Raw genomic sequence first — 25,141 nt, forward strand, 5'->3', positions numbered from 1 at the left:
GTTTGTTGGAGCATCGCCTTGAATCCCAAAGGTTGCTGGTTCGATCCCAGTCTGGGTGGGGGAGGGAGGCAACCGATCGACGTTTCTCTCACTCGCTCTCTCTTTCCTATCTCCATGCCTGTCTCTTTAAAATCAGTACACATATCCTTGGTGGGGATGAAAAGAAACAAGTTTATATTTTAAAATTACGCGTGTCAGGGATATCTCCCACTTTACATCCCAGGGCTGCCCTGTGGCCACTCGTGACCTCCGCAGGCCTCACATGCAGCAACCGGTCCGGGCGACAGGCCTCTGGCAGCCGCATGTACCAGAAAGGGTTTTGCCTGGGGTCCGCTTCCTCCCCTCAACCAAAATGTCACTAGAGGGTGTGCGTGGGGGGGGGCCCAAGTCCTCCACCCGCATTCCAGTTGCAAGGGGTGCTGGGAAAGTGAGTATGAAAAATTATGTTAGAAAATGACTTTTTTGACATTATTACTCTGGTAACTTACATTTCATAAAATGCAAATATCACACATTGGTACCTCAGGTGAATTTTTACGTATGTCAACCCACATATCAAGAGAGGATATTTCTGTAGCCCCAGAAAGTTCTCTCATGCCCTCTCCCAGTCATTGCCCCACAAGAGAACCACTTCTAACACCCTAAAGTCATCTTACTGATTCTTGAACTTTGTCAGAATAGAATCCAACTTGTCAACACAGGGAATGTCCAAAACTGTAGAAAAATTTTATAACAATTTATTTGAGCCAAACAGAGGATACACGTGGGAGCAAGATACCAACAGAATGCAAAAAATGCTCCTCCGAGTGGGCGGGTGCAGCTCCTTTTATGAGTTTAGAATTAAGGAGGGGATGTAAGGAAGATGGTAGGAAGGTGGGAGGAAGCAAGGTGGGGCTGGATTCTAGGGTCTACATGCTCTGTCTGGAAACCAAGTGTTTCCAAAGGGCATTAACCTACACACACAGAAACAAAGGACAGAGCTGGCCCAAGGCAAAGATAAACCTGTTACTAAAGAAGTGACAGGCTCAGGGCCAGCCCGCCTGCCCTGATCTTCTCAGTTAGGAATTTATGATCTGATCACCCTGCGAGATTACTTTTCAGGGGACATTTTACATTCATTTACAATCAGTATTTACCAGTACTCTTTGTATCTGGCTTCTTTCGCTCAGCATTAAAGACTCAGGAGATGGTAATTTTTCTTGTTTGTTCTTTTTTAATCTTTTAAAAAATTTTTAGAGAGAGGGGAAGGAAGGAAGAGAGAGAGAGAGAAACACTGATGTGAGAAACATCCATCCATTGCCTCTTGCGCGCACTGATTGGCATCGAACCAGCAGCCCCCAGGTATGTGCCCTGACTGAAAACTGAACGAATGACCTTTTGGTTTACAGGACAAGACTCAATCCACTGAGCCACACCAGCCAGGGCTCTTGTGTGTCCTTTCCCTCAGTGTTCGGCAACGAGCAAAATATGACTGTAACTGAATATACTTTTATAGTTAGTAGTGAGTACCTTTAAAATGTTAATAGTGTTATCTGCCAATGACAGCATTTTCAGAAAATAGTGTGTGTGTATATATACACATACATGTGTGTATATATATATACACACACATATACATATACATATATATGTGTAATGTATTTTTTGGGGGCTAAGCAGAGAAAGTAGGACTTCAAAAATCAGGGACCTATAGAAGAAAGAATAAAAACAAAAACAAATTCAAGGAACTATGCAAAACAGTTTATTTTATGTATTTATAGCGGGGTCACAATTAAGATGTATGTTGCCCCAAAGCTGCAAGGTGCCTACAGACTCCTCTCAGGCCCCCATTGTCCCCAAGCCCAGGCTGTTGGCAGGTCCTGATGGGTGTCCGCCAGTGGCTGAGTCCCACTGTAGAGGTCAGCAAGAGGCCCCAGAAGAGGAAAAGCACAAACCTGTACCATTTCTGTACCAATTGAAGGGCCTGCTGGGGCTGGCACCGAAGATAGAGACGGAGGGGTCTCTGTGCTTTGGAGGACCTCTCCGGCTGCAGGAATTCCAGACCGAGCCTTGGTTACCACAGTCTGGGAGGGGCCGTGTGAGCGAGAGCCAACCCAAGGAGGAGTGTAGTCGCCTGCTCTGTCAGCTTCTGCCTCGACCTTGAGCTCGCAGATAATAAGCTGGGCCCCAGGGGCCCACAGCCAATCTCTTGTCCGGCCCTGCTGCAGTAGGAGTAGGGACTGTGGCCACCGTGGGGACAGCATGCTGGTCAGGGGGCTTCCTCTGCGCTCAGTCCTGATCAAAGGCTGCCAGCCCCTCTTGAGTGCCCCACAGGAGGGGCCAGGGCACACCAGGGTGCCCGCTGGAGAGGGAGCCCGAATCTCCACTCGTGTGCCTCGCCCTTTCAGTGAGATCCCCTCCCCTGGTGACAATGGCTGGCTAAATCTCTACCATTTCTGGAGGGAGAAGGGTTCACAGAATTTACACTATCACCAAGTCCAGAACTTCCAGAAGTATGGCCCCATTTACAGGTAAGCGTGCCACAGGGTGGGGGCTGGTGGGACAGGGAGGGAGAGGCGCCTGGGCAGCCTTGCTGTGCTCCCCTCCCTAAACTGTCTGCTCGCCCACTTCAGGCTCTCGTCCACCTTCTGACTTCATTTTTTTTTATGCCTGGTGATGGTGGCAGGAGAATGGATAGGGCTTCCCAGGCAGTGGGTTGAGTTCCCAGTTCCCAGCCTCAACCTTTCCCAGATCCCTATCCTGTCGGGGTGCTGGCCTTGCCCCTCAGTTCTGTGCATCTCTGGAGCAACTGATTTTGCCCCTTCCACTTGGCCTGGCTAGAGCTCCTCTTCTGCAAATATCCATCTTGCTTTGTGCCAGGAAGAAGGGATTTTGTTTTTTGGGCCTCTGAGCACTGCCACTCTGGGCGGTAGGGTGATGAGGTGATGCGGTGAGGGGCGGGGGTAAGCATGGTGGGGGGGCAGGGGTGTTGGCAGGGAGCGAGCAGGGGAACAGGTCTCTGAGGGCTGCCCCCTGCGGCAGGCTTTGCTTGTCCTGGTTAGTAGTTTCTAAGGTGAGTCACCTTCAGGCCATGCCTGGGTTCTTTTCTGAGAGAGTAGTTGAGCAGAATGGGAGGTGGTGGAGGTGGTGGTTGGCACAAAGAGGGAGCATGAGGAGGTATGTGCACTTTACGGTGAGTGGTGGGGAAAAGGCATGATAGGACATGTTGGCTGGCTGGCTGGGTGGGGGCTGGAGGAGTCCAGCTGCTCACTCAACACCTCCTCCCTCTCCCCCAAACCCATCTGGAAGCCTGAAGTGCCTTTTCCACAGCTGGTTGGAGGCCGGAAGGCCCCAGGCTAAGTGTCAGGCTTGGGAGAAGATTGCTCCTGAGTCTGTGGTCCCCGCCCCTCTCTCCCCCAGGCCTGTCTGTGCCTCCATCCCTCAGTCTCACTTCAGGGTAATCCCTTGTGAGTCCCTGCTTCCTATGGCCCAGGAGGAACTCTTTATCAACCCCCTTTCTGTGTCCTGAGTCACTTTTACCTGAGCCTTGCAGCATGCCCCCATTTTACTGATGGGAAAACTGAGGCTCAGGGAGAAGAGTCTCGCAAGGTCACATAGCTCATCAGGGCAAAGCCAGTGCCAGAACTCCAGTTGTCTGACTTCTGGTTCAGCGTGTCACCATTATATTCTAACGTATAGCCTAGAAATGATAAACTTCTGAGTAAACATAAATCATTTAAAATACAAATTCTTGGCCCTGGCTGGTATAGCTCAGTGGACTGAGTACGGGCCTGTGAACCAGGCAATCGAGGTTTGATTCCCAGTCAGGGCACAAACCGGGGTTGCAGGCCAGTTCCCTGCAGGCCAGTTCCCAGCAGGGGACGCATGAAAGGCAACCATACATTGATGTTTCTCTCCCTCTCTCCTTCCCTTCCCCTCTAAAGATAAATAAATAAAGTTTTAAAAAATAAAATAAAATAAAAATTCTTTAGGTTATTCTTTTTGTTATTTTTTTTAAAAAATATTTTATTTGTGTATTATTAGAGAGAGGGGAAGGGAGGGAGAAAGAGAGGAAGAGAAACGTCAAAGTGTGGTTGCCTCTCACACACCCCCTACTGGGGACCTGGCCTGCAACCCAGGCATGTGACCTGACTAGGAATTGAACTGGTGACCCGTTGATTAGCAGGCCAGCACTCAACCCACTGAGCCACACCAGCCAGGATATTTTTGTTATTTTTAATTGAACTTACAGGCATGACACCGGTTAATAAAATTATATAGATCTCAGGGATATAATTTTATAATACATCATTGGTATATAGTATTGTGTGTTCACCACCCCAAGTCAAGTCTCCTTTCATCACTATTTATGCTCACTTTTCTATCTCCTCCCACCCCTGTAGTTTTTTTTCTTAATACAAAGGCTGTTTCTGTTCATATTTATAGAACAATTTGGAAAATAGAAACATGTACGAATTATAAATGGAAATCAGATACAGTCTCAATTTTGATAATATTTATGTTCCATTAGGAATGTGGATATATTACATACGCTGTTGGGTGTTGTCCGACTGCCAGGTATGAGGACAACTTCTTCCTGGCACAAAGCAAGACGGATATTTGCAGAAGAGGAGCTCTAGCCAGGCCAAGTGGAAGGAGCAAAATCAGTTGCTCCAGAGATGCACAGAACTGAGGGGCAAGGCCAGCACCCCAACAGGATAGGGATCTGGGAAGGGTTGAGGCTGGGAACTGGGAACTCAACCCACTGCCTGGGAAGCCTTATCCATTCTCCTGCCAGTATATTGAGGACTTCTTTCCTTTTTTCTCTTTCATATAGTTTTAAAAGGCAGCATTATAGCCCGGAGTTTGGATAAGCCATACTTTTTTTGGCCAATACTTTAAAGCAGACTCTGGGTTTTTCTGCTGTTAGACACGATGGTGATGAATGTCATTCACCAGGCAACATTATCCCGTGTCAGATCATTGCCTTGGGCTCCATTCCCAGAAGCTGAATTGATAATAATAGCAGTTCAAGGACACTGCTGAACCAGGGTCCGGATGTGGAGCTAGTGGTGTGCAGACTCGCAGTAGCTGGAAAAACACTGAGGGGGTTTCCTGGGAGACTTGGGAAGGTAGGCCCAGGGTTTCTAGGTCAGCGGTTAAAGCAGAGGCTGTCCCTCTCCTCCTCCCCTCTCCTCCCAACCCCTCCTTCCCCTCTCTTTCTTCTGGGAAGGAGCAAGGTGAGAGGGAAGGGAGGGGCAGGGGGAAGGAGGAGGGGGAGGAAGGGAGGGGGAGAGAGAGGGGGAGAAAGAGGGAGATAGAGAGAGAGAGATAGAGAGAGAGAAAAACTGAACTAACACCTGTATATATTTCTAGTATTTTGCCTTGAAGAGTATCTAGCATTAACTTTCCTATGCAAAAGGCACACACACACAAAGGCAGGTGCAAGTGAGAAGTGGAATTTTTGTGTATTTTAAAAGAGACTGGTTGCAAAGTGTTTTGGGAAGTATGTCTTGAAGATAAAAAAGGGACTTTGTGGAAATTAACTTTACTGATCATAGATTCCTAACTGGGCAGGTCTGGGGGTAGTCAGGCCCCAGGTATTTAACTTCTTTAGTAAAAGGTTTGTCTTTGCCGCAAGCCACCCCTGCCCATTGTTTCTGTGTATCCAGGTTAATAACACACCTTTGAAATGCCTCTTTCAGACCCTTCCTTCTAAAGCGAACCAACCTGGAGAGAGCACCTAATGTCAACTCTCCCGTAGTCCACTTCCCACCTTGCCTTCTCTCACCTCCTTGTAATCTTCCCTTCTTCCCTCCTGAATTCCAAATGCATGAAGGTAGCTGCAAAACTGTCATTCTCTGGTCTCCAGCACATTTGAGATCTTGCTTCCTGGCAATTCCTCAGTTTTGGCTCAAATAAACTCTTAATAAAATTCTCTGCAAGTTTGGACATTTCTTTTTTTTTTTTTAATCCTCACCGGAAGATATATCTATATCTATATACTTTTTAAATTTTTATTTATTTATCTTCAGAAGGGAAGGGAAGGAAAGAAATATCAGTGTATGGTTGCTTCTGTACCCCCTGCTGGGAACTGGCCCCTGCTGGGAACTGGCCTGCAACCCAGGCATGTGCCCCGATGGGGAATCGAATCGCGATCTTTTGGTTCCCAGGCCCGTGCTCAACCCACTGAGCTACACCAGCCAGGGCTACATCTATATTTTATTACTGATGGGAGAGAGAGAGAGAGAGAGGTTGATGGGTTGCCTCCCCTACGTGCCCTGACGGGGATTGAACCCGCAGACTTTTGGTGCATGAGAGGGCGCTCCAACCAACTGAGTCACCCAACCAGTGTTGGATGTTTCTTATGTCAACAGCCTGTACCTGGGTCGGTGTTGTTTTAATAGAGAAGTGCTTTGTCAGGCCTGTGACTTTTGGAGGCAGATGGCCACTCCTAAAATTTCAGTCCTAGAGCCTAGGATCGACTGGCCTGTGTCTGACCTGCCTAATGAGCCACATGAAGTCATTCCAGATCAGGGCCACACCGGTGGTGACAGGAAGGTGCCCTGTTTCTGAGCTGCGCACTGGGTGAGCGGGTGCTGAGGGTGTGAACGCTCAGGAAGAATGGGCGTGGGAGGAGCTGGGGATGGAGGGCTTGACGGCCCATGGAAGGAGAGTGGGCACGGGCTGGGACTGGAGGCCATGCTGTGGAATGTCAGCCGCCGGGGGGCTAGTAAGAGGAGGATAAACTGTCACTTATACAAAGGCTTAGGCTCCTTCTAACCCTTCAGCAACCCTGTGACACAGGCACTGTATTCATCTCCATTTTATAAAAGACGAAACTGGGACTCAGAGGGGGTGAGAGGCAGCAAGAATGTGTTGGAAACAGAATCCACTGCCAGGGCCGTCTGCTCTGCACTCTCACTCACGGAGTGGTTACAGCTGAGCCTAGGCCCATCCCCCATCCCAGCCCCGCCCCCGCTCCCCCCCCCGCCCCCCCTCCCCGATTGCACAGGGTTTATGCAGCTCTCCTGGAATTCTTACACAGCAACCCTTCTCCTTTCCTCCAGGGAGAAGTTTGGCAACATGGAGTCGGTTTTTATCATCGACCCTGAAGATGTGGCCCTTCTTTTTAAGTGTGAGGGCTCCACCCCAGAACGATATTGCATCCCTCCCTGGGTTGCCTATCACCAGCATTACCAGAGACCCATCGGAGTCCTGTTCAAGTGAGTCCTGGGACACCTCCCAGGGGCTGGAGGGAGATCATGGGCGGCTGTGGCAAGGGCAGAAGTGGGGGAGCGGGGCTGGGCCACGCGTGCGCTGTCCTTTCTAGCTGGGGCCTCCAGGCAAATCCTCGTTACCTTCCTGCCTCCATAAAACAAGTGGTAGTGATGGTGAACTGCTGTGCCCGCCGAAGATCTGAATGCATAATGAAAGACCTTGCAAAGTTCTCATTTATTGTTCATTCATTAAAGTCCCATCTTATTGAGCACCTACTATTCGCCAGACCTGTGCCAGGCCCCTCAGTGACACGTAGGGCAGGGCCCCGCTGTCATGAGCGCTGTTTCCCACGATGCTGTTCCTCACGGATTCTGGTGAGGATTCGGAGCAACTAGGACTCCCACAGATTGCTGGTGGGGTGAGAACTGGTGCCAGCACCTTGGAAAACAGTCGGACGCAACCTGAACTTGACTGCGCACGATCCTGTGACGCAGCAGTTCCGCTCCCTGGGACACGCTGTAAGAGCAGCCTGAAGGGAAGGTGCCGGGACGCTGGCAGCAGCGCCATCCACAAAGCGCAAAACCCAGGCAACCACCTAAAAATGCCCAAGAGGAGCACAAACGAGTGAGTGGTGGCATGTGCCACTCAAAGTGAACAACCTCAGTGACCCCCTCCCCCACACACAGTACAGAGGTTACTGAGAGAGAGAAAATTGAGTGAAAAAAAGGCATGACGGCTTTTTAAAGAAGTTATTTTAAGAAAGTATATTTTAGAAATATATGGAGATCAGGTAGAATTATACACAAAAGCAGGCAAGACTGTCAGATGGGTGGTCCCCTCAGTTGGGGAGGACCAGGTGGACACATGTAAATTACTGTAACGTTCCTAGTTGTCCTATTGGATGGTGAGTTTATGATTTCATTCTTTTTTAAAATTCTTTTTTTCTTTTTGTTCTTTCTATAATACCATTCTTACAAACAAACAAAGCCTCCAAACTAGAGAGGGCTTTGTATGGATCTGTCTTCAAGAGTGGGCCATAAGCTGAAGTTTATCATTAACCCAGTTCTGGACACCTGAGGTCCCCACCGATGTCCATAATGGGACATGCTAAGGGGTGCAGCGGAGAGGTGGGTCAGCTGTGTCCGTGTGGTGATCAGAGGAGATGACATACAGGGGCCCTTGAAGGTCAGGAGGTGAGCGACAGCCAGGAGGAAGTGGAGGTGGCGGGGAAGGCACACACCTACAGCCAAGGCAAAGACCAGGGGGCTTGAAAGAGACTTAGTTCCTGGCTCGCAGCAGCAATAGGGGGCAGTCAGGTTTGTCCTCCTTCATCCGGTTTCTTCCCGTCTCTTCCCCTGAGCCCAGCAGAAGAGATGAGCTGGTGGGAGGTCAGAGGGTACTGGGAGGAGGTCAGGGCGGGTGCACGTGAGCGCTGAGCTCTGAGCTGTGGCTTGGCCTCCTGGGAGAGCCCAGCCAGTCCCTCTGTGTGTGCCAAGCCTGGGGTTTGTGACCATGAGGGCCCAAGGGCCTGTGTTTCCACAGGAAGTCAGGAGCCTGGAAGAAAGACCGCCTGGCCCTGAACCAGGAGGTGATGACTCCAGATGCCGTGAAGAACTTCATCCCCCTGCTGGACACAGTATCCCAGGACTTCGTCAGTGTCCTGCACAGACGCATCAAGCAGGGTTCTGGAAAGTTCTCAGGCGACATCAGTGATGACCTGTTTCGCTTTGCCTTTGAGTGTAAGGGGCTTGTGCCTGCTTGGCCGCTGTCTTGGGGTTGGGAGAACCCTGCACGCCACCTTAAGACCCAGCCAGCATAGGAAGTGTTAGGATTGGCCTTTGGGATGAGCTAGTAGTGAACGTATCCTCTGTCATCCGTTCCCCAGCTGGAGCTGAGCACTCTTATCTAGCATCCGTGCCGTGCGGGCAAGGATCTCCAAAATGTAGGTCCCCATTGCCACCCTCAGCCCTCCATTCTGCAAATTCTATCTCCTAAAACAGAATTTTGAGGTCTTGGAGGGGAGGGGAGGGCTGGGTGGTTAATATGAATTGGGTACGTAAGGAGCTATGGAAGCTATCCAGACAAGGTAAGGATGTCGGGCAGTCCAGGGAGAGGGAACAGCTAATGCAAAGGCCTGGTGGCATGATGGGGGGGACCATTTGCTCACTGAAGGGGTTTTGGGGTTCCCAGAGTTTGGAGTAAATTCAGCGTTCCAATTTCTGACCTCATAGGTGGGAAAAACTTGGGGCTGTGGCTTCTCCAGTACAGCCAGAGTGGGTCCCGGACCGCCAATTGCCAGGGTTTTATGTCTTCTAGTCTCCTATCCAGGCTGTTTCAGGAAGCGTTTGGCTAATGCAGTCAATTATAAGAGAAATATCTCTTCCCAGGAGCAAAGCCCGGAGCCTGCTTGGGGTGCTGGTGGTGGGGTGGGTGAAGTAGTTTCATCCCAACCTGGGACCACTCTGTTGGAGACTGCTTCCCACCCAAATGATCCCTTTTCGGGCTCTTCTCTTTGCCCCTCCAAAGGACGTGAGTGGTTGCCAGAAGGGCAGTTTTCCTCAGCCCTGAAATTTCAGCCTCATAAACCTTGGGCCTCTGTTTCTTACCTGAAGGAGACGAGGTTGGGGGCAGGAGATTCCATGTGTTGGCAGGTTCCTGGGAGCTGAGGACCTCAGGTGGCCAGGTTGGAAAATGTCCCTCAGCTGTCACCTATCCCTGCAGCCATCACCAACGTCATCTTTGGGGAGCGTTTGGGGCTGTTGGAGGAGATCGTGGACCCTGAGGCCCAGCAGTTCATTGATGCCGTTTACCAGATGTTCCACACCAGTGTCCCCATGCTCATGCTCCCCCCAGACCTGTTCCGCCTGCTCAGGACCAAGACATGGCGGGACCATGTGGCCGCCTGGGATGTGATTTTCAGTAAAGGTGAGGGTTCCTCTGGCTGGATCCTGCGCAGCTCAGTCTGGGGGCCTGGAGAGCCTTGTCTGCCTCAGAGGGTGGGAAACCCAGGCCCTGATGGGGGCACGGACACACACACACACACACACACACACACACACACACACACGGCTGGAAGCCCCAAGCATCTGCTTGCCTCTTTGTCCCAAGTTATGCCAATGGGCACTGACTTGCCATGTAGGAAGCCCATCTTCTGGTGGGCGGTGATGGGCCTCAGGGAGGTCCTAGAAACCCTGGAACTGGTGGGCTGAAGGCCAGCCATTGGGGAAGGTTAGGTTTTTATGGAGAAGGAAGATCAAAGATGTCTATCCTATTCTTCCAAGGAGCCCATGATCCCCAACCTGGGTTATGGACCAGTGGTTTAGACCCAGCTGTGCTTGGTGGCAGACTGGGACTTGGGTGAGAGGGATTAGTAAAGCAGGGTGGAGAAAGCTGATTCGAGTATGGCGACCAAGCCAGACCTGGAGTCAAATCCCACTCTGCTCCTGGTGCCCGTCCGACCTTGGGCAAGTCACTACTCTCTGTGGGCCTCTGTTTCCTTACTTGTAAAATGGGGATGATATCACTTACTCCGTCAAACTGGTCAAGAATTAGACAGAGAAACAGATAGGAAGGACTTAGGAGATAGTATGTGCTTAGTAAAATGGCAGCCTAGAAAGCACCGGGCTCCAGAATCCTCAAGCCCTTGGTGCCACCTCTAACCAAGGGTCTCTTCCTTCCCTCCGGGCACAGAGAGCCTCACTCTTTACCCCCCCCCTCTGTCCCCAGCTGAGAAATATACCCAGAACTTCTACATGGACCTGAGACAGAAAAGAGACTTCGACAATTACCCAGGAATCCTCTACAGCCTCCTGGGAAATAACAGGCTGCTCTTTGAGGACGTCAAGGCCAACATTACGGAGATGTTGGCGGGAGGCGTGGACACGGTGAGGTGACTGCAGGGACACACTCTGTCCTTTCCTGTGCCCCCGTGTCCCTTCCCCATGAGTTTGTCTGCCCGTGTCAGGAAGATCTCCCTGTCCTGATACCATTTCCTAAATACTCATCTCCCGGGAGACTGAGGTCCAGTCAGTCGCCTATGGAGCATCACTTGAGGTTGATGATCCAACAATTTTTCTTTTTTAAAATGTTTATTTATTTATTATTTTTAAAGTATATTTTACTGATTATGCTATAACAGTCTTCCCAATTTCCCCCCTTTATCCCTCCTCTGCTCTGAATCCCCATCCCTCCAGCATCCCCTTCTTAGTTCATGTCCATGGGTCATACACATAAGTTCTTTGAATTCTCTGTTTCCTCTACTGTTTTTGACCTCTCCCCATCTATTTTATGCCTACCAATTATGCTTCTTGTTCACTGTCCCTTCCCTCTTATTCTTCCCCTCCCCCTCCCCACTGAAAGCCCTCTAAATGATGTCTATTTCTCTGATTCTGTTCCTGTTCTAGTTGTCTGCTTAGTTTTTGTTTTTGTTGTGGTTTTTTAGGTTCACTTGCTGAGAGTTGTGAATTTGTTGTCATTTTAGTGTTCATAGTTTTTTATCTTCATCAATTTCTTAGATAAGTCCCTTTAACATTTCATATAATAATGAGTTGGTGATGATGAACTCCTTTAACTTGACCTTCTCTGGGAAGCACTTTATCTGCCCTTCCATTCTAAATGAAAGTTTTGCTGGATAGAGTAATCTTGGATGTGGGCCCTTTCCTTTCATGACTTGGAATACTTCTTTCCAGCTCCTTCTTGTCTGCAAGGTTTCTTTTGAGAAATCAGCTGATAGCCTTATGGGAACTCCTTTGTAGGTAACTGTCTCCTTTCCTCTTACTTCTTTTAGGATTCTCTTTTTATCTCTAATCTTGGGTAACTTAATGATGATGTGCCTTGCTGTGTTCCTCTTTGGATATAACTTCTTTGGGACTCTCTGGGCTTCCTAGACTTCCTGGAAATCTATTTTTTTTTTTTTTGCCAGATTGGGGAAGTTTTCCTTCATTATTTGTGCAAATAAGTTTTCAATTTCTTGCTTTGTTCCTCTTCTTCTGGAACCCCTATAATTCAGATATTGGAACATTTAAAGTTGTCCCAGAGGTTCCTAAGCCTCTCTTTAGTTTTAAAAAAAATTCTTGTTTCTTCATTCTGTTCCAGTTGGATGTTTACTTCTTCCTTTTGTTCCAAATTGTTGATTTGAGTCCTGGTTTCCTTCCTGTTACTGTTGGTTCCCTGTATATTTTGCTTTATTTCACTTTGGGCATCCTTCACTTGTTCTTTCATTTTGTGACTGAGCTCAGTCAGTTCTGTGAGCATCTTGATTACCAGGGCTTTAAACTCTCCATCAGATAGGTTGGCTATCTCCTTATTGCCTAGTTCTCTTTCTGGAATTTTGTTCTGTTCTTTCATTTGGGCCCTATTTCTTTGTCACATTGCACCTGTTACGAGGTAAGGGGTGGAGCCTTAAGTATTCAGCAAGGTGAGGCAACCCTCTTTGCTGCATTGTGGAGCTGTTTGCAGGTGAGGGGCCAGAGAGGGAGCAATGCAGTTCACCTGCTGGGCTCAAGCACACTTCCCAAGCAACGGAACTGGAACCCTCATGTGAGACTGGGAGTTTCTCCCACCAGGGCAACCTGTACTGTAGTCCACAGCCAGCTCTGAGTCTCAGTGTCTGTTCAGCCAGCCCCGCCCACGCGGTCCGCTATCTGGTTGCGGCTCTCTCCATCCACCCATCTTACCAGTCTGGTTGGTCTCATTGACTGTTTAATTCCTTGGTTGTCAGAGTCCATGCAGTTTGATTTTCTGGCATTTCTGGTTTATTGATTTTAGATTGATTATGATCCTCCTTTTGGTTTTGCAAGGAGGCGAAGAGTTTCTACCTATACCTCCACCTTGGCCGGAACTCTCCAACAATTTTTCCTCACCTATGAGAAGGGAGTAAGGAGACATAGGTGGCAAGCCCAGGTCCTGCATGGAGTCTTTAAAGGGGAAGTCCTTCAGTCACGTGTGGGGGACGCAGCTCACTGGTTTCAGGCAGGCAGGCAGAACCTCAGAAAAGCTGGCAGCCGGTGGAATTTGCCCTGGCTCTGCCTTCTAGGGTCTTCTGGTTGTTTTCCATCCTCCCCCACATTGTGGTGTCTCCCTTGGGCCCTCCCACGAGCAGCCCAACACCCCACGATGTTCTCTTCTTGAACTCAAAACCTGTCTTCCTGTGTACCATTTTTTTCTCCAGTATCTTAACCCTTCTCATGCTACTGTGATATGGAGGGTTGACTACTTAGTGTTTATTGGTTATTAGTTGTGATTCAGGTAGTGAGACCATAAAAATGAACACGATAGACCCCAATTGTTTCCAATGGCTCAGAGAGGAGGAGGTTCGTTTGCTAGAGCTGCCATACAACGTCCCTACACAGAATGGCTTAAACGACAGACATTTACATTCCTCACAGTTCTGGGGCTAGAAGTCAGGCCAAGGTGGCAGCGGGGTTGGCTTCTTCAGAGACTCCTCTTCTCCCTGGGTCTGCACACAGTCACCTCTCTGTGTGTCTGCGTCCTGATCGCCTCTTCTTACAAGGACACCTGTTAGAGTGGGGCCATCCCACGGACCTCATTTTACCTTATTACCTCTTCAACACTTTGTCTCCAAATATAGTCGCACTGTGAGATATCTGGGGTGAGGACTTCAACATGTGGATTTGGGGGAGCCCAATTCAGCCTCTGACAAAGAAGAGAGCATGCGCACAGACGACCGCCACACTTTGTTACAGGGCGGGATGAGCAGGCCCGGACTGGGCAGTGATAATGCTGAGGAGAGGGACGGGGGAGTGCTCCATAGAGAAGCTCAAATTCAGCTTCTGTCTTCAAGGCTGCTGCCGGGGGGAGAGGGGAGGAACAGCATTTCAGGACTAGGGAGAAGTATGTGTCAAAGTCCCTTGGGTGAGTAACTTTATTTTCTAGGTGTCTTATTTATACTGTGCTCTAGTGGAGGACTTTCAGTCCCTGTGGCAGGCTGCAGATGGAACATTCGAGTGTATCTTAAACCTAGCTCTTGTCAGTTATGTAGAAGGGACCTCCACAAAATGCTTGCCTGCGCTGAACCAGCTGTCATTGTTAGGTAACGTTTATTGAGCATGCATTATATGTAGGTAGGGCCTAAGCTTTTCACATGTACTGATTCATTTGGTGTTCACAAAACTATGAGCAATATTACTACTATCCCCATTTTTCAGGTGAGGAAACTGGGGCGCAGAGAGGTTAAGTAACTTAGTTAAAGTCACACAACTAGTAACTTAGTTGACTACCTAAATAAACAAGTATTTCCTGGGTAGCCACTCTGTCCAGTCTTGGAAATAGTGAGGACAAATGCACAGATTTGGTTGGAGCCTTGAAGGAGTACAGACTGGCTTCCTAGGCTGGGAATTCTGGGAGGACAAAACAGCCAGAGAAAAATTTCTGGGCTTCAGGGGCTGTGTGTAGCTCAGTACAGCTTGAGTAGAGAGTGCATATTGGAGAGAGCTGGTGGCAAGGCTGGGAGCAGTGGGCAGGTGTTGGGGGACCCTGTACATTAGGTCAGAGCTTCAGGACTTGACCTGTGGAATCTGGGGGGCGGGACCAGGCAAGGATTTCAAACTGGGAAGTGGCTGGATGGCACACTTCTGTGATTCCTCCTACTGGAAGAAGGAGAGTCTTCAAACCTCTCAGACAAAAGTGTGATTCTTGGTAAGATATTTGCAACAACACATGTTCAAACCCTAGGAAGGAGGGCTGCACCAGCCTGAGGCCCTGCCACAGAGGTATGTGGGACCATGAGGCTTGGTGAGGCTCACTCAAACCTCCAGGGAAGGGCTAATATGCTGCTGCTAGTACTGAGATTAGCTGGTCTGTCTCAGTATATACCACATGCTAATTGCAACATGGACAGGAACCAGGGCAGTGGTCCTGATTTAATTATCTGAGCCTTCTTCCCCACCTGGCTGCTATAGGCAAATGTGAAGGTTTGGGGATGTTCTACTGGGGAGAGGGCTGCTCGTTTAACTGGCATTTCAAAAGGCATGAGAGCCAGTCAGCGGACAGCTGTTACAGAAGGGAGCTGGGGCCTCCTGAGGCTTCTGAGGTCCTCTGGAGAAACCATTGTCTGGGTGCGTGCCCTGTGCTGGTGGGGAACTGGTAGCCTCTGGTGACATGAGAAGCCAGGGTAGGGACAGGTGCTGCCCCAAACGTTTCTGCCTGGGCTAGAGAGAGAGAGCCTTCTGGGACATTTGTCTTTAGAACTAACTTTGCTTTTGTAGGTGATGGTCTCTAGATGCTGGGATGAGGGTGGGGAGAGGTTCTTGGAAATGAAGCATCAGGAATAACAGGCCTTCCTGGTCTTCTTCACCCCACACCCCTTGCCAGACATCCATGACACTGCAGTGGCACCTGTATGAGATGGCACGCAGCCTGAGAGTGCAGAAGATGCTGCGGGAGGAGGTTCTGGCTGCCCGGCACCAGGCCGGGGAGGACACGAGCAGGATGCTGCAGCTGGTCCCGCTTCTAAAAGCTAGCATCAAGGAGACACTGAGGCAAGCCCACACCCACTCATGCCTGCCCCAATCCCCAACCCTGGGCAGGGCTAGTGTGGTGCCTGGGAACAGGGTTATAAAAATGGACTGGTGGAGATTGGTAGCAGGAAATGAGAAGTTTGGGAGAAACAGCTGGGAATGGGGAGGAAAGACTAGAGTCCTGGCCCTGCCTCCAGATTCCGCTGGGGGGCTGCCACTGGGCCTGAGATGCCATGCTGGGTGGGAGGCTTTTTCCTGGCCTCCGGGCATTAGCTTCTGAACGTCTTTCTCTGGCAGACTCCACCCCATCTCCGTGACCCTGCAGAGATATCTTGCAAATGACTTGGTCCTTCGAGATTACATGATTCCTGCCAAGGTAGGTACAGCAGGGCTGCAGGCCCTGTCAGTCAGACGGGAGGCTGGGCTGACTGCAGTTGCATTCAGACAGATTCTGCCTGTCTTCCTGGAGCTGGCCAGTGGGTCCTTGGCAGCAGCAAAGTGTGAAGGGCAGAGGTGGTAGGCAGAGCTCCACAATGTTGCTGGAGCTCAGGGTTAGGAGGGCAACTCCACGGGTTACAAGGGTCTTAGGGGCCCTCTGATGCTGAGAAAAGGGCAGGAAAATCCCTTGGGCCATCCCTGGCCTAGTGGCTTCAGTCTTGGGCAAGGCTCAGGAAGGAGTGGGGTTTTGTTCAAGGTCACACATTGGGCAGTGTCTGCTGGACAGCTGGGCAGCGAGGCGGGGGAATGGGAGTGGGGAAGACTGGATTCGCTCCTGGCTATGAGGAGGGGAGGCCTACTGAGGCTTCTGCTCGCCTTGTCTTCAGACATTGGTGCAGGTGGCTGTCTATGCCATGGGCCAAGACCCCACCTTCTTCCTCAATCCGGACAAATTTGACCCCACCCGTTGGCTGGGGCAAAACAAGGACCTCATCCACTTCCGGCACCTGGGCTTTGGCTGGGGTATTCGGCAGTGTGTGGGCCGACGGATCGCCGAGCTCGAGATGACCCTCTTCCTCATCCGTGTGAGTCTAGCCTGGGGACCTCCGGGCACCCTGGGCTGGCTTCGGCCCTCATGAAAGCACCAACCCGCCAGCCCAGGTTGAGTAGCTCAGTTGGTTAGAGTGTTGTCCCGATACACCAAGGTTTCGGGTTTGATCAGGGCACATACAAGAAGCAACCAATGAGTGCATGAATGGGTGGAGCAACAAATTGATGTCTTTCTCTGTCTCTCTCTAAAAAAAATCAATATGGAAAAAAAGGCACCACCCCTCCTACTCCCATCTCTGTCCAGATCCCTCCCCCACAATTCCTTGCTGCCTCCTCTTTTGGACCAATGCACTTATTATCCATTGGTGTCCCCCCCATCTGTCCCCCCAAAGTGGTGATGAGATGGGGGTGGGGTGGGATAAGGTTTTGTAGAAACGAAAGTGAAAGCCTGAGGCGAGGAGGCGGCGCTAGTGGTGTGTTTCCAGGCACTGAGCAGGGTTAGGCAGGAGCTGGAGTGAGTCCTACGTACCAGGCACTGCCTACAGGCGAATGAACCTGGCCTAGGGGAGATGGAGCCTCCTGACCTGTCCCCTAAGCCCACCCCTCTTTCTCAGATTCTGGAGAATTTCAGAGTTGAAATCCAACATCTCAGCGACGTGGGCACAACATTCAACCTCATCCTGATGCCTGACCAGCCCATCTTCTTTACCTTCCGGCCCTTAACCCAGGACCTGCCCCAGGTGTGACCACGGAGAATGGTGTGGAAGGAAGGCCCGGGCTTGGGCCGGGCCCATGGAGGTGTCTGCATCCTCGGCCCCCGTTCCCCCACTTCTCCTCCTTTCTGCCTCAGCTCAGTGGAGGCACTCCGCTTTTCCCCACCTCTTTCCCCTCTTCTTCCACCCCGTGAAGGCAATAAAGGGCTGAACTATGTGAAGTGTTTTCATTTCCACCTGGCCCCGAAGGTACCCATCACCCCTGTGGAGATGCTCTCTGACCTGGGTCAACAGCTGGATTTGTGCACCAATGGGGTACCTGAGGCAGCCACACCTGAAACTACTGCTGCTGGGATCGACCCACCTACAGTAGTAGCTCAGGAGCCAGTAGGATCAAGCCTCCTGCTGCCTGGAGATGAGGATGAGGCAGAGCAGATGGGGGCTCCTGCTACTGTGCTGGGGCCAGCAGGTAGAGGGACAGAGGACCTGGTGGAGCTCTGCTGAGAGAACAGGGCAGCATGAGGGGTGTGGGTCAGTCTTGGGTTCTGGGGAAGGCCCACCTATCAGAGTTGAGCCTCATGTAGTGCTTTGCTTGGCTGAACTTTGGGTAGGAAGGAGTTCCAGGTGAGGTCATGAGGACTTCCTGCCAAGGTCTAGCCAGAGTCTTAGACATGGTCAGGGCCCAGCCTATAGATGAGAGGCTGGTGTGAGCTGGCTGACCCTGGGCACAGAAGGCCAATATGCTTCCTCTGGCCCACCTTACCCTTCTCTGAGCTTCCTCACGGCCTCAACATCATTCTCTGGGGGGTCATGCCCACTTGTCCAAGCTCTGGGCAGAAGGCACAGAGACTGTAGCAGAGTCTTTGGTCCATATTTGAATTGCCTGACACTGGTCTCAATTTTGGCCCCCTTGCCCCTTCTGAGTTCCATAACTCCTGACCTGAACCAGGTGCCTGACCCTTCCTGGCCCTCAGCTACATGAGTCTAAGTCTTGCCAGCAGACAGAGCAGCTAGTCTTGCTCAGGACAGCAGCCCAGCTAGCTTGAAGTCTTCTGCCAGGATCTGCAGGTTCTGAGTCCACTGTTGGAGCCTTTCTGCTTTTGCCCATCACGATCCTCTTCCTTGTCTTTCTCCACCCTTCCTGCTTCCTTTCTCTCCTCAGAGTCACCTTTGACTCAGAAATATTAGAGCTGGAAAGGGCCTTACCATCAGAGAGGTTGAGCTCTGCATGGGATAGAGGGGGAACTGAAGCCTAGAGGGGTGGCTTGAGTCACCCAAGGTCACACAGCATGCTTGCAGCTAGAACCCAGGCCTTCTCTCTGTGGCAGACCCCTTCCCTTCAGTGCCACCTGCTTCCCTGTCCCTGGCTGCATTGACTAAAATATGGCAGGTTCAGCCTGGCCCTGGTTAATGGGCTGTTTCACACTAACATGTAATGATTGCCACAGGCAGGCTTCAAGTTTTTCCCTTCCCAAGAGACAGATAAACCAAACTTCAAAGAAGGGATTTTAGTTGAGGTAGATGTTTGGGGGCAGGTAGAAAGTCCCAGCCTCCCTCACATATCCCAAAAGAGTTGGGCTCTAGTGATCTCACTTCTTCCGGAGGTCTAGAGGAAGCCTGTCTCCCAGGCTCCCGCTTTGGAAGGACTTTTGTCCCTGCCCTCCTTGGTCCATTGTGGCCTTTGGCTCTCCAAAGATGGCAGCTCCCAGGATAGGCAGGAGGCTATTCTACTGCAGCAGAGGGCCCAGGGGTAAGATGGGGTCTGGGAGGAGGAAGCTGGGCCTGAGTGGCCACTCGGGCCGCCCTGATCCTGGGGAGAGGCAAATGTTCTCTGACTTACATTTAATGAAGTCATTTTTAGGGGGTAGGGACAAGATGCCCCAGCACACAGTGAAGGTACTGCTCCAGTACTCAGGTCAGCTGAAACTCAGGTCTGCTGGGAGTCTGAGGGCTTGATGAACTTGGCCTCTGAGCTGGGCATCAAGGGGTCCAGTTCTGAAGGTTCCCTGTAGTCTTTGGCGTCGTTTGAGGGATTCTGTGTTGTGCAAAGCAGAGTGAGGTGAGTTTGCCCTTCTCCCCCCCACTCCCCCATCCGGGGGTTGGGGGTGGGCATCCAAATACAACTTGCCTAGCAAGCCATGTCTTAGAGGGCCATGACTTCCCAAAGATTTCCAAGCCCATTTAACCACAGCAGGTCATATTCAATTTCTCCAAGAGTCTCTGGGGCCCAGCAAGTGAATTTGCAAAGGAATCCCTATGTTTCCTGTCAGTTCCCCTGTATTTAAAGGCCTCGCTGGTAGCCTGGAAGTGAGCTGAGTGCTAATGGCTCAAGAGCAGGAGCAATCAGGGGCTTTGTGTTGGGGGCTGGATGGCCCGGGCTCAGCTGAAGGGACAGTTGTGAGCAGGTCTGTTTGTTTTGGGGAAGCTGGCAATGCTTCTCTCTGGCAACATACTCCCAATTTCTAGCAGGTCTGCAGAGTTTCAGTTGCCCAACATGGGTGTGCTTATGGGACAATATTAGGCATGATGGAGTTGGGTGGTGGCCGCAGCTACGTTGTTTATGAGCAAATCCAGTCCTAAGGCACAACCAGAGCATTCGAGAAGTGCCCGAGTGGGCAGCACTTCATCCACAACCACCTCCTTTTTTATTCTCACCACCATTGTGGGGAGGAGGTAGTTCTGGCAGGGTTTTCTAGTCCCCTTAGAGAGGTAAGGGGTTGAGAAAAGGCAAGGACTTCTGTTGGTAATAGAGTAGAAGCTGAGATTTGTCCTCTGAATTGCAGCCGGGGAGCTGGCCCCCTGGACAGTTTTTCTCAAGGCCAGAGACTCAGAGTGGGGGTTGCCCGAATCCCAGGGAGAAATTCCAGAGGGATCACTCACTGGCTGGTCTGTGATGTTGGAGTCTGAGGGGTGACCCAGGCCGTGCTCCTGCTCCTGCAGCTGTGTGGTCAATTTCTGCTTCTCTCGTCCCCAGCGTCGAGCTGAGTCCTCTAACTGCCACCAAGGAGAGGGACAGGTGGGTAACCTCTAGTTAACAGGGCCCACCTCTGAGATCTGAAACCAGAGCTACTTTTTGGGCAGAAAGCAAAACCCTGGGCAACGTGAACTTCCCACGAGACCCCAGGGTGGCACAGTTCAGTGAAGAGGGGCCAAGTGACAGTCTGATTAAGACTCAGACGGATCTTCCCTGAGTCCCAACACACTGAGCCCCAGCCCCGCTCAGAGTGATCCCTGGCCCTGCTCACACTGAGCCCCAATTCTGTTCATGGTGAGCCCTGACCCTGCTCATACACCAAGAGTTAACCCTGTTCATGGACCAAGTGGTGAGGTTGTCCAGTCTGACCAACTGCTTTGCCTCAGCTACCTGTCTTTCCAGGAACAGGATCCGGCTCTGAGCTCGTTCCAGCTTGGCCAGGAGGTTAAACTTGTCTGAAGTGTCGTCCAGGTGATCCTGCAAGCAAAGTAGAAACTCACGCATGGCCAAGCTGGGGGTTAGGGCCCTGTGAGCTCAGGAGGCCAGGAGATGCTGAGCGAGGAACCAGCCGGGTCTGAGTTCTGAACTTAGCTCTCCTGTGCAGAGCTCAGACCCAGGGCTGCAGCCTCTTCCTGAAGGTCAGACTTGGCATGGCCTGTGCTTTTTTCCCACAGCTGTTCTCCACACAGATTTTGGGCACATGGTTTTTGCACATCAGTTTTTAAATGTGAAATGCACAAGGGAGTACTCATTGGTGCAGGAAGTGACCCTCTTTGTGAAGCAAGGGCTCCCCCGCTGCTGTACCTGGATATCCACGCATTAGCTGCGCTTTCAAACACAACTCACCTCCTGTGAGTCCTGGGATGAAGAGAAAAACTCTCCCGTGCCCTGGGCCACTTCCCTTCTGTAATTCAAATGTCCTGTCTTGGGTTTGCATAGAGCAGGGTGCCTGTAGTGGCCTCAGAAGTGCAGTGGGGCCCGGGCATGTCTGGAGCCTGGGAACCCATCTGTGTTGGCAGGGTCTTTGTGCCTTTGGAGTGGCCTGGGCCATCGTCTCTTGCAGCCTCTCTGCCAGGTCCCCTGCTCCCAACTCCCTGGGGTCCATCAGGGAAGGTGGAAAAGGGCTCTCTAAGGCTGTACCAACCTCCAGAAATGCTTCATACTGGAGTTTCTGACAGGTCTGTGTGGAGCCCAAGTGGAGGCCAGCCAGGTGCCAAAAGGAATCAGGGGTCCAGGCCCAGCAAGGGCTTACTTTCTCTCAGAATGCTAGATAAGGGTCAAGGTGTAGCTTTCAAACCCATGTGTGTTCCCCAAGGAGAAAGAGCGAGACCTGAGGGCTGGCACTCCTGGAGACACCAGGCACGTTGGAGACCCCGGGAAGCCTGTGCCTGTGGCTCTTACCGGCAGGGCCTGCTGCTGCAGAGTGTTGGGGGCTGACTGGTGGCGGCTCTTATCCAGCTCGGCCTGCAGCCTTGCGTTTTCTGCCAGCAGCGCCGTGTGCTGGTCAACAGGCAGGTTCTCTCCTGTAGGACCCGGGGAAGTCCACAGCATGTGAGATGGCCACAGATGTCTGTGAGACCGGTTTTCCTACCTCCATGTCCCCGGTCTGATCTGCTCCAGCATTTGGCTTCATTCTGCCCCTCCGTTGCTCCCAAGCCTTCGCCGGCTCCCCACTGCCAGTGGGATCAGGCCCGTCCTCCTCAGGCATTTGTTCTCTGCTCTTCAGCATCTGACCCCAGTGTCTGCCCTCCCACCCCCTGCCCCAGCCATTTGTCCTGGGTCTACTGCAGCTCTTCACCTCTCTGCCTCTCCTCCCTTCTCTGCTTCTGGCATGGCCACTCCCTGGGCCTTTGCCCCAGCTGAGTCCCCTCCCGAGGTGGCCTTCTAGTCTCTCATTCCACTCCCGGGTGACCTCAGGGTTCCCGAAAGGCAGGCCTTCAGAAACGCCCGCCACCCCCGGCCCCGTGCAGTGGAGGCTGAGTGCAGGCTGGGCACACAGGGCCCCTGGGGAGGCTGCACGGTCAGGCTCAGGGAGGTTCTCTGCGTGGGCCTGACACGGGCGACCTGGTTCTCTCCTGCTACCGCCAGCTCCGAATGGGAGTTCTAGGGAGCTTTGGTTAACATCAATGGAGAAAACAAACCATTGACTTACCCAAAGTGTGTTTGTTTGTTTTATAGAAGCAGATTCTTTGGAAATATGGGAGATGAAGAAATAATTGGAAGGGTCCTGGAGTTAAGAAATGAGGAACTTCCTGGGTAGCCCCTTTCTGCTCGCTCTGGTCTGCAGGGCTTCTCCCTACATCTTTCTAGCCTGGCTTATACACTGTGTCCTGCGGGCTCCCTGGGAGGAGAAGAGCGTGAGGACCTGTGAGTAGGGAAGTACCACCATCTGCTGCAACTGGAAGGTGCTCCTGGAACTGGGAAGCCCTGGGGGGCGGGGACTCCAGGGACTGAATGACACCCCGGGGAGCAGCCTCACCCTTGCTGGGCTTCTCTGGCAGTCTGTCGGGTGGGGGCGCATTCCTCTCCTGAAGCTTGTCCTTCAGCACCTGCTCCATCTTCTCAATCACCTGGGGGCAGAGGCAGAGGCTGGGCTGGGCTGGGGGCTCCACACGTTCCCTCCCTGACCAGCCCCCCGCTGCCCGACCCCGGCCCTGCCTTCTCCTGGTGCCGCACGGTCTCCTCCAGCGCTGTCACCTTCCGCAGCTTGTCCTGGTGCCGCTTCAGCAGTGCAGCCTGTGGCTGCTGAGCCTGGTACCAGAGAAGAAGCTCCTTCTCTCGATCATTCTTCTGGTGGCAGGGGGAGGGGTAAGAGGGGAAGTGGGGAGGAAAGGTGCCAGGAGTAACACTCCCCCGGGTGTTACCCTTGGCCTGCAGGCCTCACCCCAGGCCCCTCTGCTGAGTTCTCCATTGTGCTGGCCGCCGGCCCTCTAAGCCCTTCCCCCTTCTGCTCCCGGATGCTTCTCCACAGACTCCCACCCTAGCTCCTCGTGTCCTCTGACCTCCAAGCCCCAGCTCACGCGAATCAGCTCATTCTGCAGACGCTGCACTTTGCCCTTCAGCTTCTTCATGTCCAGCTCACTCAGCAGCAGTTTCTCTTTCATGGATCCTGTGGTGGGGGCAGGTGGAGAGCTGGCTTTGGCAGGGGGCACCTTCCAGCTCCAATCAGAACAGTTTGGGGGTGGGGACAGGTGTCTCCCTCAGTCCTAGAGCTTGAGACAGGACCGGACTCCGTCTCCCACTGTGGAAGGGGCCCAGCTGGCTTCTGTCAGCTTGTGTCCAGTAAGGTGTACCCCCGGCAAAGGTTCCCTGCCACTTCGCCCCAGAATTAAGAGCTGAGGCTCAGGCAGGCACCTGGCTGCCCCCAGTAGCCCATACGCCCTCACCCAGCATCTGGGCCTGGTCAGCGGTGTCCTGCTCCTCTTCCATCTCCTCCTGGGTCAGGCGGCTCCTCAGCAGGCGGTTCTCTGCCTTCAGGACACTGGCCTGTTTCCGCAGCGCCAGGATGTCCTCGGCCATCGTCTCCATGGCTCGTCGGTAGTTGTTTATCTCCTGTGGATCCCAGAGTTGAGCCTCTAGCCCACATCTGCACCCACACACACATGGGAGTCAGTGGTCAGCCCCAAGACCAATGAACAGAATACCCTCAAGTCTTAGCAGCTCCTCCGAGGGGTGGTTATGACTTGGTCCGCACCCCTTCTGGCCACACGAGGGAAGTCACTCATGTTCTCAGAGGTCACATCTCTTCCTGTGATGCCAGCCGGGGGACTCGGGGCTCAGACACAAGGTGAGGGAGACCCAGCAGAGCAACGGAGGCTCAAAAGGGCCTGGAGCCAGGTCTCCAGGGCCGCTTCCCTGCCTTGCCCCCGTTCCTTCTCCCCTTCTAATTCCTCTCCTTCTCCACGCGGCTGAGAACTCAGGGGAGAACCTGGCAGAAAGCCCAATGAATGCCACTTGGGAACTGACCCCAGGGACCAGTCCCCTCACCCCTGCCCTGCCCTGGCAGTCCCTGAGATTAGGAGGGACGCAACGTAGGCCTGGGGGCCCAAATCAGAATCCAGGATTGGGATCCTGCTGCAAGATGTGGGGTGGAGGCGGGGCCAGGATGCCAGGCTCGGACATTAGCTTAAGAATAACCCTCACCCTAACGTCTGGTGTGCACTGAGCTTCACTGTGTCTGGGGGGTGGGGGCGGGGAGGAGGGCCTCCCTCATTCAGTGCGCACGGCCAGCCTATGAGGGTCGGTACTATCATCATCCTCATTTTACCGTCCAGGAAACCAAGACCCGGAGAGGTGGGTAACTTTCTCAGTCACAAAACTGAATGGCAGAGCCGAGGTCTGAAACCCACGCCTGCGGGCACTTGAGTCTCTGTTCTTAAGTTCTGTGCAGCCCTGCCAGGATGCCCCTCGTGGAAACACTACAATATAGTGGGAAATGATAGACAGGTTACTTAGAAAATTATTGGTATGATCTCAATCTGGGGAAAAATTATGTCTGACCTTATGTATGCATGAGAGAATTAATAAGCTACATTTACATGCATTTATTATATAATAAGAAATACCCTCTTGTTATTTGGAAAAAGTTTCACAAAGGGAATTTCTTAAATCTAACCAGCACAAGATATAACAGAGGGCCCCCAAACCTGAAGCCAGAAGGGTGCACGGGGGGAGAAGCTGGGTGTGGGGTTGTGGGGGGAGTGGCAGGAGACAGCGGAGCCCTGGTTGCTCGGGCCTCCCTGCAGCTGTGGAGGACTTGCCTGTGGGGCGGGGCTCCTAAAACAGCCCGG

General features: G+C 52.1%; 2 protein-coding genes across 2 annotated transcripts in view; one reads left to right on the forward strand and one right to left on the reverse strand.

The window, feature by feature from the left end:
* The first annotated feature begins 2,195 nt into the window (after positions 1–2,195).
* Positions 2,196–17,576, forward strand: LOC119041324 (cholesterol side-chain cleavage enzyme, mitochondrial). The gene is made up of 9 exons (XM_037134555.2): positions 2,196–2,510; positions 7,050–7,205; positions 8,743–8,939; positions 9,922–10,125; positions 10,927–11,084; positions 15,532–15,698; positions 15,975–16,053; positions 16,502–16,699; positions 17,279–17,576. The coding sequence occupies exons 1-9, from the start codon at positions 2,242–2,244 to the stop codon at positions 17,408–17,410; spliced, it is 1,560 nt and encodes a 519-aa protein (XP_036990450.2). The 5' UTR covers positions 2,196–2,241; the 3' UTR covers positions 17,411–17,576.
* A 1,612-nt stretch (positions 17,577–19,188) lies between these two features.
* The window catches only part of CCDC33 (coiled-coil domain containing 33), a 117,681-nt gene continuing 111,728 nt past the window's right edge, over positions 19,189–25,141 (reverse strand). Inside the window, exons 15-22 of the mRNA XM_037134513.2 lie at positions 23,738–23,903; positions 23,372–23,460; positions 23,010–23,141; positions 22,831–22,921; positions 21,753–21,874; positions 20,742–20,828; positions 20,258–20,371; positions 19,189–19,412 (exon numbers count right to left, since the gene is read on the reverse strand). Of these exons, the coding sequence (XP_036990408.2) occupies positions 19,305–19,412; positions 20,258–20,371; positions 20,742–20,828; positions 21,753–21,874; positions 22,831–22,921; positions 23,010–23,141; positions 23,372–23,460; positions 23,738–23,903 (909 nt within the window). The 3' untranslated portion in view covers positions 19,189–19,304. The remainder of the gene's footprint in view (positions 19,413–20,257; positions 20,372–20,741; positions 20,829–21,752; positions 21,875–22,830; positions 22,922–23,009; positions 23,142–23,371; positions 23,461–23,737; positions 23,904–25,141) is intronic.

Source organism: Artibeus jamaicensis, unplaced genomic scaffold (assembly GCF_021234435.1).
Source record: "Artibeus jamaicensis isolate MK-2021 breed Jamaican fruit bat unplaced genomic scaffold, CSHL_Jam_final scaffold_286, whole genome shotgun sequence".
In the NCBI taxonomy this organism is placed as follows: domain Eukaryota; kingdom Metazoa; phylum Chordata; class Mammalia; order Chiroptera; family Phyllostomidae; genus Artibeus; species Artibeus jamaicensis.